Raw genomic sequence first — 19,362 nt, 5'->3', positions numbered from 1 at the left:
TTTTAGGCTTAAGACTAGTATGAAAACATTTTCCATTATAGAACAAAAAAGAGGATCCTCTCCCAAAACAAATAAGAAGATAAATCTTGCCATATTGCTATTGATTGTTGAGAAACCATGCTTTATTCTCACGTAATTACATTAAATACTAAAATATCTTACAAGCCTTTGTTTAAGACATATGCAAGACTATTTTAAATACTATCATATTCTCAAAAATGGCATTTTATGGATTTGATATTACTTAATAGTTTGTTTTTTCTATTTACCCATGAATTTCCATGATTTCATATCTTATATAGTTCTCAAAATAGGTAAACTGTAACACATGGAAAGGAAACGCACACACACACACACACACACACACACACACACTTTTTTAAACCAACCCTCCCTAATTTCTGGATACTTGAGCCCATTATGTTCTGCTTTCTGTCAACCTGCTTATTCAGAAATATCTTAATTTCCCAGGGGTGATATATACAACTAATTTCCTCTTTTTAGGTTTTACAGGCAAGTAAAACAAAATCAGTGTATTCAAACCAGCGCATAATGCAAGAGAGATTAATTTACAGATCTGGTATGAACTCGGGCCTGTACATAAAGGTTTGGCTGATCCTAAATGTACAGATTTACTCCTTTCATCTTTCATAATGTCTTCTTTATTATACTACATATGGAAATGTCAATGGAAACTATTAAACTAGATAATATGAAAGTCATAAAATGTTAGTTTGCATTACATTTCCATCAAGAATTATGGTTACTCTAAAGCACTGTTCATTATCTCTCTCTTTCACCAGTTCAGTTCCTGTGATACTCATGAAAACCCTGTGGGCATCTGAAAGGTCATTTCCAATATGCAGGAATGATCACTGCAGCTGGGAGGAAACCAATTACCAGTGGTGGTATAATTGCTTGCATACTGTGAAATAACCCTTATCATTTTATCAGTATTGAAAGTCATTAGAAATAATACAGATATAAAAGTTTTAACTCTACTAATAGGAATAATGTTCTGTAAATTCTTTAAGATAAGTAAGAAATGACTAAATCACAAAAACAAATTACTCTAGTGAGACATCATTAAAACTTACATAATATTTTTCAAGTTACTCTGTAGGAAAATACATGCTTTCTTTTTTTCCATTAATAATTTCTCAAATAATGTTTTCTGAATATTGTAAAACTTTTGCAGCCAAGCTCTTAACCACTGCACCACCAGGGCTCCAATCTTAAACTTAGCGCTATATTCTGGGAATTAGACACAGATCTTGATCTCAGGAGCTTACAATGTGGTTGAAAAGATTGGACATGTCTAACATTTACAAAACTCATGAATGAGGGGGTAGAAATCCAAAAGTAACCAAGTTTACCACTAAATGTCAAGACTGGCAGAATTGGGAACTTGAGAGCTAAATTCATTTTTTAAAGAAATTTACATTTTGCATATGCCTTTCCTATAACTGTACAATTCATATCTCCCAGAACTATAACCTTAAAAGAGAAGCAAATGAATAATTGTGGGATTCAGAACATAAGTAATTAGCTGAAGAAATATTGATAGAAATTCAGCAATAGATCAGTCCTTAAAACCCTTATACAGGGTTTTATGCATACATAAAAATGAATTTAAAAAATCAAAAGAAGGTCCAATTATAGAGAAAAGGTCAGTTTTGTACAATTATTTTATAATACAGTGGTTAATCTTACCTCTGCTATGAGCTGCTGAAGAGAAGGTGATGCTATAGGAAGTAGACTTGAGTTACCCCTTATGGGATTATGCAGGCTAACATAAGCCACAGCATTTCTCTGCAGAACCTTCCGGAAATCCTAAAATCCAAAAAAGAATCTATCTTTAACATAGATACAAATAAAATCTTTTACTTTATTCATTACATGTGGAGTAATAAACACTTCCTATTTAAAATCATTACATTGTGTAAGTACCTTTTTTTTGAAGAGCAATTTCAGACTATTTAATGGAGTACACAAAGATCATAAAAGGATTTTAAATAAGAGTGGTGAGAAGTTTGGATATAACATGCCATAAAGTACTTTGAAGCATGTTTCTGACAAAAGTAAAATTTTAAGAAAAGTAAAATTTTAAGTTAACATAGTTTGGAATTAAAGTTCAGAATAAAGAAAGGGTATTTGTTCAGTAAAAGCACTTAATTTTATAGTCACTGAGTTAGAGAACAGATGTGGATATACTTCTTCAATGATTGATAAAACTAGCTCTTGCCTTTGAAGCAGTGAGCTACATTTACATAAAGAGACTCTTTATTCTGAGTACAACGGGGCAAAATACCATTGTGTCCCTGCAAATTTTACCTAATACAAAACTTGTGTATCATGCACTAGCGTTAAATGATTCAGTAGAATAGTTTTTCCACTTCTCTGTTGATCCCTACCCCCATAAATTGAAGACCACTGATCCTTCTAATAAGGTACTACTAAGAAGTTCTGTTCTTATTTTTCTCCCTTTCTTGCACAGCACAAGTATTTACTGAGTAATTATCATGGGACAAGCTCTGTTGGTGCAATTGTTCAGCTCTTGGCTGCTAACTGGAAAGTTGGCATTTCAAACCCACCAGGTGGCTGCATTTAAGAAAGACTTGGTAATCTGCTTCCATAAAGATTACAGCCTAGGAAACCATATAGGGCAGTTCTACTCTGTCATACTGGGTCACTATGAGTCAAAATCTACTTGATGTCACATAATAACAGTAACAATTATCATAGTGGCAATTCTATAGACAAGTCCTAAAAACTGTATCACTTCAGGTTTTGGGAAAGCATCTTTCTTCTCTTCAACGCTATCAGATAAAAGATTACAAGGACTTATGTAAAATAGTTACTACTATTTGATGTTGAAAATTCAGCTATACCTTTGTGGGAGGTGAAAAGACAATTCATTTTAAATTAATGAATATTTTAAATAAACAGAAATGATGAACTTTAAGCTTGAGTAATCTGACGGATAATATTGTCTAAAAAGATGTCCATTGTTACTTAAGCAAAATGAGTTTCTATTTACAGATTACCACATAGGAGTTTTCTAAATGTAACTCCAGTTAATTCTCATGAAAACCTCAAGAGATAGGAATTTGTGTACTCATTTGAGGAAAGAGAGTTGTAGAAAAGTTAATCTTTCCTAAGAATACACAGTTTATGGCAGAGAGAGGATTTGACTTCTTTGATTGCAAAATCTGTAGTACTTCAACTACAGCCTGTGAAAAATGAAGATTCTTCACTGAAGGAATGATAACTTCTTCAAAGTAAACAACGTATTTAATAAAATGTTATGATTTTCCTCAAGGATCAAGGTTGGTATGAGGTCAATTCTCTATAACTCTATCACTACAAATCCTATTTTTAAGTTTATTGACCAACGTTACCTAATCCTCTTAATTATAATTCTAGGCTTCAAGGTGTTTCTGTGCAAGCTAAATTAAATAGGGCAACAAGCGCTTACCTCACTCACCGTCACTAGGGAATATATTTAGTGAGTACACTGATTACAGTGGAAAACAAACAAAAAAAATGTCTCATTCCCAGGAGTAGATTCAATAAGAGTAGACAGAAAAGGAAAACTGACAATTTTTTAAATGCTTCCTCAACCGAATAGTTTACAAAATGGCTTCATAAATTACATTTAAATAATTGTCAGAGACACAGTAAATTACAAAAATACATTCTATTAGCCAGTAACTAAATCTGTATATTATTCACCGTTTTGATTAACTCATATGCCTTTGCCTATCTAGTAATGAGAAAAGCCAGAAAGTGACTGAAGAGATAATCAGTTGCCAAATATATGTGCATGTATATTCTAAGACAGTGGTCCCCAATCTTTTTTAGTACGAAGAGTCTTTTTTAACATAAACATTTTCCTCCCAGTGGATTCCTACATTATAGTAGTTGTATTTTTAGTATCTGTTACTTGAGAAAACATAAAATTACCAAAAGGTACTATAGATTCAGTAGAACTTAAAACATAAATTCATATTTTATTAACAACAAAAATATCTACTTAATTTAAAAAAAAATTTCTGACATAAATGCAATGTCATATTATTGATTCAATTTACAGGGTAGGATGCTAGATGCTCAAACAGATTTAAAGGCTTTTTGCAAGAAATTTCCTCATACGTAGGCATTCAGAATATTTATGCTCTGAACTACTAATAATATTAGACATACTTCAGAAATATACATGTTAATTTAGGATTAACATGAGTTGATTGTGAAAGTTACTAGATAGTTATCTAGAATAAATTATTTGGAATTTGAAAAGAACAATTACATCATTGGTTTCGTTATGATAAAAATTTTTTTTTCGGAATTAAGAAAAACAACCCAGAACACAAATGTACTCCCAAAATTGCTGTTTAACTTGTTTGTGTCTTTAAAATAAGTAATTTGGAATAAAAGTCTGAGAGTTTAGTCCAGCTATTACATCTTTCATCCTACTTAACAAATTTGTCAGTTTAAGAAGGTTCTCTGAGCAGTGGAATACCTTCATTTGAATTAGTTCTTTTGAATATAGAATTAAACATTCACACCACTAATTTGCACACGGAAAAGCACTCCAATTTGCAATGTGTGCATCATGATAAATTTTACACAGTGTAAATTTTTCTCATCTTTAAGACTTTTTTTGTACTTCAAGTTAAAAAGACATACACTATTTTCTCTTGTATATACTTTTGATATTTCAGTTGACATTCAATATATATTTTATCCTTTTTGAATACTTAAAAAAATGAAACAAGAGAATGTCATATTAGAATGTCGTACTATTTTTTTAAAGAAAGTTGAGGTAGTGAACCAACTGGAATATCAAACGGTTTTATTCTCCTAGCAAAAACTGTGTAGCTGTTTTTGTCTGCATATTTCCATTCAACCTCTTTAAAAAAAAAAAAAGGCATAAAAGTAAACAGCATATCTAAGAGTTTTACGTGTTAATATGGCCCCAATCCAATTACCAGTTGTGATATTCCATTAAAAATGCAGTGCACCTATGAGACACAAACATATCAGAAGTTTTTGAGATTTAAATGCTGCAGATATGTTCTAACTGTACCCCCATTGCTGGCTAGATTCCGTTTGGACAAAGGTAGGCAGGTAGGTAGGAAGAAAGGAAAGAAGGGGGCAGGAAGATAAGAAAGGGAGGGAGGGAGAGCATGAGGGAGAAAAAAGTAAGGTGATCACTATTTTCAGCCCATTCTCCAAATTTTATAGATTAAAATGCTAAGGCTAAGGCAATAAACATTTAATATAGGAGGTGAAGCCTGAATTCCAGATAAAAAATAAAAGAAAGGTAAAGACATGTATCTCCTCATCTTTTCTTGTCTAGCGCCAGCCTTGTCACAGGGACCCTATAGGACAGAGTTTCTAAGGAGCAGCTGGTGGATTTCAACTGCTGACCTTTCAGTTAGCAGCCAAGCTCCTAACTACTATGCTAAGTTGAACTACAATTACCAGGTAAACACTGCTGTGGGTATATCCGAGGTTATAAACCTGGTAGCAACACAGATAAGACAGTTATAGATCCTACAGGATCCACTCTTTTCTAACTATAATTTCCCCCCATTTATTACAAGTAATTACAGCAAATTAGCAGATATGACATCTTGGTTGAGAAGCACATTCTTGCCCTTGACTTTGACAGCTCCACATTGCCTTTTCAGCAGGAAAAAAGAAAGCACAGTAATTAATGCACATTTTAACTTACTTCTCCCCATTCATATGAGCCAATATTGCCAAAAGCTGTTCCTCCCCAGGAACAGAAAACAATAGTGCGGTCTGGTCTCCACCCTTTCTTAACTCTTAACATCAAGGCTTGGATAAAAGCTGTGATTATGGCAGTGCTACTGGCCCATTCTTGTCCATTATAACTGTATGCAGTATGGTGGTGGCTGCCAACTATGATATAGCGGTCTGGAAATAGAAGAAAATAATAGCCATTAAAAGAGAATGTAAACCTTAACAATAAATTTAATGACATTTACATAATCCTATTGTACAACTGAGCAACAATTAAGTAAAATTGTTCTAATAATTAAGACTAACATTTTTTGTTCAGTGTCTTGATTCACACATCTGTGTATATCAAAACAGAGGCAGCTGCTGAACCCAATTATGAATCCAGAGCTGAGATCCACACTACCGTCCTTTGCAACATGCATATTAATTAATGAAGTATACAAATATGCCACAATGAAACCCTTAGCTAACATTTTTCTAGAATCATAGTGGGAAGTGCTCTGTAAACAATGTGTGTATGCTTAGTAAATATTAATGAACTATTAATACATCTGAGGAAGCAGTTATTCAGTAGCTGTAAATATTAAAAATGTGGTAGTCCAGTATGGATTTTGCAATAAATGAAGCATTTAGGGAATTAATTATAGCTTCCAAGTTATAGTTTTAGTCCCCACCTCTTTCTCTGAAGAAAAAAAAAAATTCAACAGCATCAGAAGTCATCCAACTGCTGTAAAAATTGTCTTTTGAGATATTTTATTTCATATAATCATCCAAAGCCCATTAGACTCTCTATAAGAAGGGTCTCTATGACACATGATTGTGGCCTGTTTAACTTACATTACTGGCTATTGTCAATAATAACATAAGCTAAAGACGTACGGAAACCCTGGTGTGTAGTGGTTAAGAGCTAGGGCTGTTAACCAAGAGGTTGGCAGTTCGAATCCACTAAGTGTTCCTTGGAAACTCTATGGGGCAGTTCTGCTTTGTCCTACAGGGTAGCTATGAGTTGGAATCAACTTGACGGCAACGGGGTTAATGACATACTGTCAGAACTTCTGATTTTGTCATCGGTGAATATATCAGTAATAAGAACACAGCTCAATTTCTTTGGCCAAGTAGCCCTATGGGTCCTCATGTAAAAAGATTTCTTCATTGAGTGTCATTCATTTTGAGATGTCTCACAGCACAATGGTTAAGTGTGCAGACTCTAGAGCCAGCCTGCTTAGGTGCAAATCCAGGCTTTGCCACTAACAAATTATGTGACCTTGGAAAACTTATTTAACCTCTCTATGCCTTAGTTAGGAGCCTTGATGGCAATGTGGTTAAAGTACTCGGTTGCTAACTGAAAGGTCGGTGGTTTGAGCCCACCAGCCGCTCTGTGGGAGAAAGATGAGGCAGTCTACTTCCACAAAGATTACAGCCTGGAAACCCCTATGGGGCAGTTCTACTCTGTCATCCAGGGCCCTTATGGGTAGGAATCAAATGGGCGGTAACGGGTTTGGTTTGGTATGCCTTAATTTAAGAAGCCTGGTGATTCAGTGGTTAACGCACTCGGTTTTCTTGACTATTAAAAGGAATAAAAAGAGTACATATTTCATTCAGTTGTTCTGAGTTTTAACTGAGAAACTATTTGTAAGGTACTTTGAATAACGCCTGCTACACAGTATCTGCAATGTATGTGTGGAATAAATAATTAAATTATTCTGAATCATGAACCACCCTTGAATCCATAGTATCAAAAAGCTACTTTATGGAAAATGGCATTATGTGAAGCAATTTTAATTTTCCACACTGATACTGGAACCAGTAAGGGATTTGATCTGCCAACATTTTATCAAGATTAAATTAACATATACATCGTGGGTCTGCAAATGTTGAAAGCCTGGGAATTTATTAACTCATCTCCCAGAAATGTGTGAAAGTCCTACATGGGATTGTTCTATTCTAGATAAATCATATTTCATACATATAATAATAATAGTAAAATTTATTTCTTTTTTTAATTCTGCTTTTTTAGATTGAATTTCAGTAGGAAACCTCATTTATCCAAAAGCTAGTATAATTTTGTACAATTGGGTTTTCCAATAATAGCTTGCAAATGCAGCAATGATGATAAATATTTCCAGTATTCAATTAGAGAGAGATCTTACGGAAATTTGTGGAAATGGCTGAAATTCAATAGTAATCAATTTCTAAATTTTTAATATGTTATATTTAAAGACATCATGATCAGAGAGTATTCAACATTGCTGCGGTAAAGAAATCAGAGAGAATAAGTACCTTCCGTGAATTTTTTCAGAGTTGACTGGTAAAACACAGGTGAGATGTAAAACTTGATCTGAAAATTCTCTTGGTTAGCAATTATGGGGTCAACTTTGTCTAAGGTCATGGAGGAAAATTACTTGCAAAGAAAAACTTGAGTAAATATCCCAAACAAATCAACTAGAGAAGCACACAGACTGGGACACCCTCCACGGCACAACAAGCACATCAGACATTAACGTGTGATTCAATCGAACAACGTTTTTAAAAGTCTTAGTGGTAGCCTCTTAATTCTTACTTGTGCCAGTTATCTTTTACTTTTTTAGCCTGCATAGTATCATCTGAAGATTCCATTAGCAGCCCATAACAAGGTGTAAAATTATTTTAAAACTCACCAAGAAGTCATTTTCATAAGCACCTTCAAAACCTAAGACCCATGCAAACAATGTATACAATTGTTAAGTGGACCAAGAGCTGGGGAAGGGACATAGATTAACATTAAAGAATCAAATTTTGAGATCAAAAATCTTATTTTAAAAAATCATTAAAACTAAATAGTTTTCTTTTTTAAAATGTCTTTGTTTCATAAAAATATTAAAATTTCAATGGCACTATGGTAAATAAAAGAAAAAGAAAATGATGGCTTTTGCAGTTTTTGTTCACCAGACACATGGCAGGTTAACAGATGTCAGCTGTTTATTTTTTTGTTTTTATTTTTAATTTCCCTACACTTCCAACTAAGGAGCCCTGATGGCACAATGATTAAGCTCTCGGCTGCTAACAAAAGGTTAACAGTTCAAACCTAACCAGCACCGCCACAGGAGAAAAGACCTGAGGATCTGCTGCCGTAAAGTTTTCAGCCTAGAACACCCTATGGACCAATTCTATTCTGTCATGTAGTGTCACTACGAGTAGGAATAGATTCGATGGCACACAACAACACCAATACACTTTACTAAGATGTATTTCTTAAGAGAGATAGTAGGAAAGAAAATACAGTAGGTCTCTACTTCTTGTTTCATACTGACCCACTCTTGGAGTGGTATGAACTTCTAGTTACATGAAGTTATTATACAGAATTTCTCTGAGAAGTTTTGTATAAGGGGAAGGTTATAAATACTTAACCATACTTACCTGGAGATGTTGAGCCCTTTAAATATCCAACAACATTTGTAATTGTTTTGAATTTTGTGACTGTCTGAATGTGCATGCTGACAATTCTTATTTCTGTAAAAAAAAAAAGGTTTTAATACACGCTTATTTATCTATAATGGTTTTTTTCTTAAAACATTAAAACTTATTTATCTGTTGTCAACAGAAAAGCATGTTGACAACATTAATAACCATCACACCAAGTTATACTTTCCTGGCAAATATTTATGAAATACTTTGTGCATTGTCTATTTTAGGTGCTTATTATATAATAACCACTACTCACTGTCAGTTTGTCATACTGTGCTGGCTTGTGTGTTGTTGTGATGCTAGAAGCTATGCCACAGGTATTTCAAATACCAGCAGGACCATCCATGGTGGACAAGCTTCAGTGGAGCTTCCAGACTAAGACAGACTAGGAAGAAAGGCCTGGCTATTTAATTCTAAAATAATGGCCAGTGAAAACGTTATGAATACCAGTGGACTGTTGTTGGATATAGTACTGAAAGATAGCCCCTCAGGTTGGAATGCACTCAAAATATGACCAGGGAAAGCTGACTCCTCAAAGTAGAGTTGACCTTAGTGACATGGATGGATTCAAGCTTTTGGGACCTTCATTTACTAATGTGGCACAACTCAAAATGAAAAGAAACAGCTGCAAACATCCATAAATAATTGGAAGTTGGGATATATGAAGTATGAATCTAGGAACACAGGAAATCATCCAAAACGAACTGGACCGCATAAAGATCAATACCCTAAGCATTAGTGGGCTGAAATGGACTGGTGTTGGCTATTTGGACTCAGACAATCATATGGTCTACTATGCCGAGAATAACAAACTGAAGAGGAATGGTGTCGCATTCATCATCAAAAAAGAACATAACAAGATCTACCCTGAAGTACAACACTGTCAGTGATAGGATAATACCCATCTGCCTACAAGGAAGAGCAGTTAATACTATTATTCAAATTTATGCACCAACCACTAATGCCAAAGATGAAGATATTGAAGATTTTTTACCAACTTCTGCAGTCTGAAATTGCTCAAACATGCCATCACGATGCATTGATAATTACTGGTGATTGGAATGCAAAAGTTGGAAACGAAGAAAAAGGAGCGGTAGCTGGAAAATATGGCCTTGGTGATAGGAATGATGCCAGAGATCGCATGATAGAATTTTGCAGGACCAACTACATATTCATTACAAATACCTTTTTTCAAGGACATCAAAGGTGACTATACACAGTGGATCTTGCCAGAGGGAATACAGAGTAATCAAACTGACTACATTTGTGGAAAGAGACTATGGAGAAGCTCAATATCATCAGTCAGAACAAGGCCAGGGGCCAATTGTGGAGCAGACCACCAATTGCTCATATGCAATTTCAAGTTAAACCTGAAGAAAATTATAACAAGTCCATGAGAGCCACTTGAATATCCCACTTGAATTTAGAGACCATCTTAAGAATAGACTTGATAGACACGTCCAAACTCCCTTAGGGACTGAATTGCTGGGGGAGGGCTGTAGGGATCATGGTCTCGGCTAAAATCTAGCTCATTTGGCATAACACAGTTTATAGAGAAGATGTTCTACATTCTACTTGGTGAGTAGCATTTGGGGTCTTAAAAGCCTGTGAGAAGCCATCTAAGATACTTCACTGCTCTCACCCCTTCAGGAGCAAGGGAGAATGAAGAAAATAAGATACAAGGGAAAGAATAGTCAAAAGGACTAATGAACCACAACTACCACAGCCTCCACCAGACTGAGTCCAGTACAACTAGATGCTGCCTGGCTACCACCACTGACTGCTCTGACCGGAATCACAACAGAGGGTCTCGGACAGAGCTGGAGAAAAATGCAGAACAAAACTCTAACTCACAAAAAAAAGACCAGACTTACTGGCCTGACAGAGACTGGAGAAACCCTGAGAGTATGGCCCCTGGACACCCTTTTAGCTAAGTAATGAAGTCACTCCTGAGGTTCACCATTCAGCCAAAGATTAGACAGCCCCATAAAACAAAACGGGACTAATGGGGCACAGCAGTCCAGGCACAAAGACTAGAAGGCAGGAGGGGACAGGAAAGCTGGTATTAGGGAACCCAAGGTTGAGAAGGGACAGTGTTGACATATTGTGGTGTTGTTTACCACTGTCATAAAACAATATGTGTACTAATTGTTTAATGAGAAACTATTCTGTAAACCTTCATCTAAAATACAATAATAAAAAAAAAGAATAGACTTAGTGCAGTGAACAGTAATGACCAGAGACCAGATAAGATGTGGGATGACATCAAGGACATCATACATGAAGAAAGCAAAAGGTTATTAAAAACACAGGAAAGAAAAAAAAGACTATAATGGATGTCACAAGGGACTCTGAAACTTGCTCTTGAACATTGAGTAGCTAAAGCAAACGAAGAAATGATGAAGCAAAAGAGCTGAATAGAAGATGTCAAAGGGCAGCTCGAGAAGACAAAGTATTATAAAATGTGCAAAGACCTGGAATTAGAAAACAAAAAGAGAAGAACATGCTCGGCATTTCACAAGCTGAAAAAAATCAAAGAAAAAAATTCGAGTCTTGAGTTGCAATATCAAACACTGATGAAAGCAGCAGTTAAGAAATCAAATAACGTAGACCATGGGACAAATCTGCTGCAAAAGACTTCTTTAAAGTGTTAAAAAGCAAAGACAACACTTTGATGACTAAGGTGTGCCTGACCGAATAGCCTCATATGCATGTGAAAGCTGGACAATGAATAAGGAAGACTGAAGAAAAATCGATGCCTTTGAATTACAGTACTGGTGAAGAATATTGAATATTTCATAGATTGTCAGATGAACAAACAAATCTGTCTCGGAAGAAGTACAGTGAGAATGCTCCTTAGAAGCAAGGATGGTGAGACTTTATCTCGTATACTTTGGACATGTTATCAGTGGGGAGCATTCCCTGGAGAAGGACATCATGCTTGGTAAAGTAGAGGGTCAGCGAAAAAGAGGAAGACCCTCAACGAGATGGATTGACACGGTGGCTGCAACAAAGCGCTCAAACATAGCAACAGTTGTGGGGATGGCTCAGCACCAGGCAGTGTTTTGTTCTGTTTTACACAGGGTTGCTATGAGTCGGAACTGACTCAATGGCACCTAACACAAACTACGTTATTTAACGATGACTAAGATGCAGTTGCTAGCCTCATGGAACTACACAGGCATAAACAAGCAACTCTAAACCTCACATTCAGAGCTAAAATAGGGGTTCAACATGGGAGCACATGGAAGAGGACCCCATGTAGACGTAGGCAACTCACATCAAAATCGGAGAAAAAAAAAATTATCAGACAAAAATATTTCCAAAGAATATTGAGTACTTTTCTATCTTCTGAAAAAGAACATGTAGGATATAATTTAACCTTTCCTGTATTACTCATTACACTAGCACTGTGAAAACTCTGAAACATTACAGAAATTAAAAGGATAAAGGCTCTTAAAGCTATACCTATTTTCATATATTGGATCTTTCATTTCCCCTTTTTTTGTGGTTCCCTTCATCTCTCTTGCAAATCTCCACTAATTGCTCTGCCTCTTTGAGTTCTTACATTCACATTTGATATTCAAACATTTTAACAACAACACGAGGCCATGACATCAATCAGGAAGGACTCCAGTCACATCCCGGGAGGAGTCTCTGAAGGCCCTTTGGAGGTGATAAGTGTTAATCCTATAGTTGCTCAATCCTGGGAAGTCTGGGGGTCCTAGAGGAAGTTCTGGGGCAGCTAGGATGTTAGTGCCCCGGGGTGGCAAGTAGAAAACACCTAATGCAAAGTAGCCACACTATAGTGGCAGGCTCTTAGGTGTCACTTCCTACCGCTGGATTAAAATTACGATAAGTATATTGCTGCTTTCCTTGAATGCAGTCCTTCTAACAATTTAAATGGATAATCACCACATTGAATCTATTAGAATTCTAACTAAAACAAGAGTAAAGAGGCCTGGAGGAAACACCTGAGCTCCTGACCTGTTAATAAAGGGACTCTGCTTAGAGCCTGAGCATTGTATTTTTAATTTAGGTGCTAAGAGATTTTGTCTCTTTGTTTTTAACATTTGTTTAATTTCCAGTTCTAGGTTTCTTCCAAATAGTCTAAATAAGTGAACTTTAGAAAGAGTCATTATCTTGCAGCTTTTACTGATCTCTCCAGATCCTTTTCAAGTTAGATATGTATGAAGAAATTTCCCTAGTTTTCTAAGATTCGATTTTAATTTTTTTTTCCAATTCAGCAGTGAGAAAACCTCACTTACGGAAATACACTGTTTGGAATATTGCCTTACATTAATATATTGCCTTACAATTCACAATAGCCATTCTCACATACACTGTTTCTCACTTGATCATTGAAATCACCAAGTAAAATAAAAACCTAAACCCAAGCCCGTTGCTGTCGAGTTGATTCGGACTCATAGTGACCCTACAGGATAGAGCAGAACTGCCCCATAGGGTTTCCAAGGCTGTAGTCTTTACAGAAGAAGACAGCCGTATATTTCGCTTGCAAATCAGAGAGTGGGTTCAAACCACTGACCTTCTGGTTAGCAGCCGAGTGCCGAACCACTGCACCACCAGGGCTCCTTTTCTAGTGAAACAGGTTCTACTATTTATATTGATACATGATTGAATGAGGTATGTATTCTTAGTAGGGACAGAGCAGGGACTCAAACCCAGGTCTTTATATAGATAACATTTTTATGTAATCAGTAAAGGGACTCTCACTCTAAGACTTAATTTTTATTTTTTTGTTATGATATATTTCTCGTATATATCACAGAATCAGTAATAATATACCATGATGTTCTACATCCAGATTTAACATATTATTTGGCTATATTTCCTTCCTTGATACCCTTTTTCAATAAACAAAAAGATTATGTTGTTACTCTGCAGTTAATGTATATTATACCCATGCAAGTTTACGTAGATAAATGATAGGCAGATTTAGATATAAATAGATGTAGACATAAGCATAGACATAGACATAAACATATTCTATTATTTTACAGGCTTTGAAAATTTATATAAATAGTATCACTTTTTTTTCACTAAACATTACATTTATCACAATTTTTAATGAAAATAAATCGAGATCTGAATTATTCATTCTAACTGCTATGTAGTATTTGGTTGTCAGATCAATCCCCATTTATTTTTCAGTTCCATTACTGAGGATTAGTTAGTTGTTCGTATTTTTTTTCAGTCTCACAGTGTTGTGAAGAACATTTTCACATTTCTTGTGCACATGTGCCACAAGAATTTTTTCTGGATTATAAGGCATGTGTATCTTCAACTTTAATAGGTAGTGAAAAATTACTCCTCAGCCTTTTTAAATTTTGACAATCTGATGGATATGACAATCTCGTTATTGTTTAAATTTGCATGTTCCTGATTAAAAGTGGGGTTCACCAATTTTTCATGTTTATATTGATTATTAAAGTTTCTTGTGCATATTCCTTGCTTATTTTCTGTTGAGTGGTTTATGTATTGTGAATATTATTCCTTCACAGTTCTACCTTGACACACATGAGGTCGTCATGCGTTGGAGTCAACGGCAACTGGTTTGGAGGCCCTGGGTGGTCCAAACAGTTAACATGCTCAGTTGCTAATCGAAAGGTTGGAGGTTCAAATTCACCCAGAAGTGCCCCAGAAGAAAAGCCTGGTGATCTATTTCTGAAGATTCAGCCACTGAACACCCTATGGGGCACAATTCTACTCTGACACACGTGGAGTCGCTATGAGTCAGAATCGACTCAAAGGCAACTGGTTTGGTATTTTGGTTTAATTATATATATTACAGATATCTTTCAATCTCTGGTTTACTTTTTTACTATATTTATTAGGTTTTAAAAATATTAACATAATCAAATTTATTGATATTTGCTTTGAGTGTGCATGGGGATTTTTTTGTTTTGTATTGCTTAAGAAACACTTTCTTATTCTGATGTCATGAAAATGTTCTTTTCAAGAGTTATAAAACTGATTTTCCAAATTACGTCCTTAATCCAACCAGAATGTGTTGTGAAGTAGGCATCCATTTTTTTTTCTCTCTGCCTTATGTTCTCACATAACTGATTTAATAATTTGGGTTTTTGTCTCACCACTAAATATTAATAAAGCTGCTGTCATATAATCAGTTCTAATTCATATATAGATTTGTTTTTAGCCTTGCTTTGCATTTCATTTTAACCAGTGTCACACTCTTTTAATTAACATAGATTTATAACGTTTGAAATGGTGGGTTAACACACTCAGCTGCCAACCAAAAGGCTGGAGATTTGAGACCACTCAAAGGTGCCTTGGAAATCCAGACGGCATAGTGGTTAAGAGCTATGTCTGATAACCAAAAAGGGTGGCAGTTCAAATCCACCTGGTGCTCCTTGGAAACTCTATGGGGCAGCTCTACTGTGTCCTATAGGGTCACTATGAGTTGGAATCAATTTGATGGCAACGTGTTTTGTTTTTCTAGAGCTGTCTTGGATGAAAGGCCTGGTGATATATTTCCAAAAAATTAGCCATTCAAAACACTATGGAGCACTGTTCTACTCTGACAGACATGGGGTCGCCATGAGTTGGAATCAACTCAATGGTAACTAGTTTTACTGAATTACGTTCTCTCTCTCTACATATATGTATATATAAACATGCATTTAAGGCTATAGATATTCTATATAACTATAGTACATTATTTTTTATATATACTTGTAATCTTAGCTATTTTTAAACTTTTCAATTTTTATTATAATTCTTTCTATAACATATGCATTAATTCAAAGTATATTTTTAAATATCCAAATACAAGGTGTGGGTTACTGTTCTTTTCTACTGATATCTAACTTAATTTAATTATGGACAGAGAACCAAGTCTGTATGCTTTTGATATTTTCATATTAGTTGAGATTTGTTTTGTGACCATATAGGCTATTATATCTAATAGAGAATAAGCATCTTTATAAATATAACATATAAAGAATGTGAACCCTTATTTGATGGGTGCAGCATTCCATATATACATGCAGTAGATCAAGTCTGAAAATTGTGTAGTGATTACCTTATTAACTGTTTTGTAGGTTTTCTTTGTTAATTACTGAGCCACGTCAAGGTTTGCCACAATGATGATGAATTTATCAGTTTATCCTCTCAGTAGTATGAAATCTTTCTTCACATATTTTTAGGCTAGTTTGTAATGTATATACAAGCTTAGAAGTGCTGTATCTTTCTGATGGATAATTCATTATATCTTCTTTATCTCCCAAATACTTTTGTCCAAAGTCTTTTTCTCATGATTTCTGTGATATTAATCTAGTTGTTCCATCTGATACACATTTCTCTGGTACCTGTTTTCCCAGCATTGCATTTGCTTTTGCCAGGCATCACAGGGGAATCTCTGACTTGGGGACAATTTTTATCCTTATTTTTTTGCTTAGGGTTCCTATACCACAAAAGCAATGGAAATTCTGAGCCAGAGTTTTTGATTTCTAAAGGAATTTTTTTTTCTTTTTGATACAGTGCTCTGGCAGATGAAAGTTTTCCTTTACCAGTGGATGAATTACTTTCTAGTCTCCCACTTCTACCTTATGGTCCTGACTTTGTATAAGGGGTATATTTGCAACTCCCTGTCTTCCATGAGCACGTAACCATATGTCTTGTCCCCATGTGTGTGTTATATTCCAGAGCTCTAATTTACCAGGATGCAGAACCTCTTAGGAGCTCTGGTGGTGCAATGGTTAAGAGGTTAGGCTGCTAACCAAAAGGTTGGCAGTTTGAATCAACCAGCCGCTCCTTGGAAACCCTGTGGGGCAGTTCTACTTTGTCTTATAGGGTCAACTATGAGTCAGAATCGACTCAATGGCAACGGATTTGGTTTTTTAGTTAGAGCCTCCCAGTACCAGGAAACCAAAGAATCAACTCTTGCTTACTTCTGATTTTCAGCACCATCTTCATTGTTGCTTTTGGATATTTGAATTTCTTATTTGACAACTGCTTTTTAAAAACATTTTTGTTATACTTCATTCAGAATTTTTAGGCATTTTTTATGGAAGAACTTAAAAAATTGTTTTATTCTCCCGTTCTACATCCTGAAATCTAAGACTCCTACTAAAAAAGCAGCATACAACTTATTACTCTGAGGAGGATGCTATATTTACACTGGATCCTTCCAACTGACAGGACTCCTTCTATATCAGGCCCAAATAATAATATATTAACACAGCAAAAAGAAGCCTTTTATCTATTCACTTATATCCTACACATGATGATCCCAATACATATTGTTTTATATTATTCCATATCCGTGTTTGAAAACAAAATATACATAGAGTCGGTTTTCCTTAACTAGTAACAGCACCATGAATACACTTCCAATTTTAAGAATGAATGTCCAAGAATCTTGGATGAATTGGCGCTCTGATGACACATGAACTCTTTTGCCATTGCTAATCTGAACGACCCATTGATTAGGCAATATTACCCTTCACAGCAATAACGATAGCAATCCCATTCTTTGGAATTTATCCTACAGGAAATTCAACTCTCTGCAGTATAATCTATAATGGCAACTAGAAAACAACATAAATATTCCAAACGGGAAATGACTTAGGAAATTGAGAGAAAATGTGTGGCTGTGAAAACTTCAAAGAAATACGGAGAAACATGAATACAGTGTAAGTGAAAATAATAGAATACACAGCGATACACGTAATGTATGTGCTTAGGCAAAACGTGTGTCTTTAGGGACAAAAATCTGAAAAAGAAGAGACTGACAAATGAAACAGAAACTAGGTTAGGCAGGCTCCCTGTATCGACTCTTTGAGGCACTGTTACAGAGACCTGGGAGAACTTGTACTCTTGGGCTTTTATTCTTCTCTTCCAAAACCCCAGGGACTGTGGGATTAAAACATAAAGATCTTGTCTTTTCCTAGTGCTTCATTCCATAACATTGAGTTCTTGGAAACTGTAGCTACTTCATGAATTTTCAGAAAATGAGGGTGGATTAGGATAGTTTAGAATAATACCCAAGGACACACTAAGTCTCTTCCCTTAAACCAACCCAGACAAAGGCTGCTGCCGCAGCTTTCCCCTCACATACGTCACAAGGAGGGTAGCTAACACCTCCAGGGCACCTTGAACTCCCAAACTAATTAGATATTTGAGGTCCATAACTACCGTAAAAGAAAGTTAACGCCCCGAACACGTGCCACCTTAACTAAACATACTGGAACACACAGTACAAGAATTTAAAATGAACATTATAATTAACCACAAATAGAGAAAGGAATGTATTAACAATATAAAACAAAACCAGAAAGCATTTAAAAAAGATTAAATAATAGGTATGGAAAAAACAATAATTGGGATAAAAATATCCCAATAGATAGGGTAAGTAGATACATACAGTTAATAATATATGTGTACAACTGAAGAATTAATTAAATAGCCAGACTATCAGATTGAGGATTTTTTTTTTTCAAAGAACCACAGAAAAGGATAAAAAAAGAAAACATGAAATTACAATTAAGAGATACGGTGAATACAAATACATTTACAGAAAGAATCCTAGAAGTAGAAAAATCAAATGGAAGAGAGACTATAGTTGAAGACTTAACAATAAGTTTTCCAGAAAAAAAGGGGGGAAACAGGCCTATATATGTTACAGTGAAACTTGAAATCATGAAAACCAAAGAAAAAATTCTACAAGTTCCCAGAGTGAAATAGCAGATTACTTACAATAGAACAAAAATCAAACTGATACCAAACTTTTGAAAAACTATACTAGATACAAGAAAGCCATAAAATAATGTTCTTAAAGAAATAAAAAACAATGACAAAAAGAAAATGGAACCTAGAATACTTGGTAACAAAGAATGCAAGGCAATCTAGGTGTCTATCCCTGGTGTAGTGGAAATATTACATATAGTGAATATCCCCTTTTAGATATTATATAGCAACCAGAAGCAATGGAGTAAGTGTACATACGGCAACATGCCAATTAAAAATTCTTGCACTCAGATAAACAAACTATGATACATACACACACTGGAGTACTATGCAACGAGAAAGAACAACAATGAATCTGTGAACCATCTCATAACATGGATGAAACTGGAGGACATTATGCTGAGTGAAATAAGTCAA

The 19,362-nt window shown here is 35.2% G+C and overlaps 1 protein-coding gene across 1 annotated transcript in view; it reads right to left on the bottom strand.

Moving 5' to 3' along the window:
- Positions 1–19,362, bottom strand: part of NAALADL2 (N-acetylated alpha-linked acidic dipeptidase like 2) — an 826,538-nt gene that overhangs the window by 397,477 nt on the left and 409,699 nt on the right. The window contains 3 exon segments of the mRNA XM_012559589.1: positions 1,714–1,833; positions 5,741–5,946; positions 9,169–9,261. Of these exon segments, the coding sequence (XP_012415043.1) occupies positions 1,714–1,833; positions 5,741–5,946; positions 9,169–9,261 (419 nt within the window).

The sequence above is a fragment of the Trichechus manatus genome, unplaced genomic scaffold, assembly GCF_000243295.1.
Source record: "Trichechus manatus latirostris isolate Lorelei unplaced genomic scaffold, TriManLat1.0 scaffold00274, whole genome shotgun sequence".
Taxonomy (NCBI): Eukaryota; Metazoa; Chordata; class Mammalia; order Sirenia; family Trichechidae; genus Trichechus; species Trichechus manatus.
The sequence above is the reverse complement of the archived record's forward strand: the minus strand, read 5'-3'. Positions and strand labels throughout refer to the sequence as shown.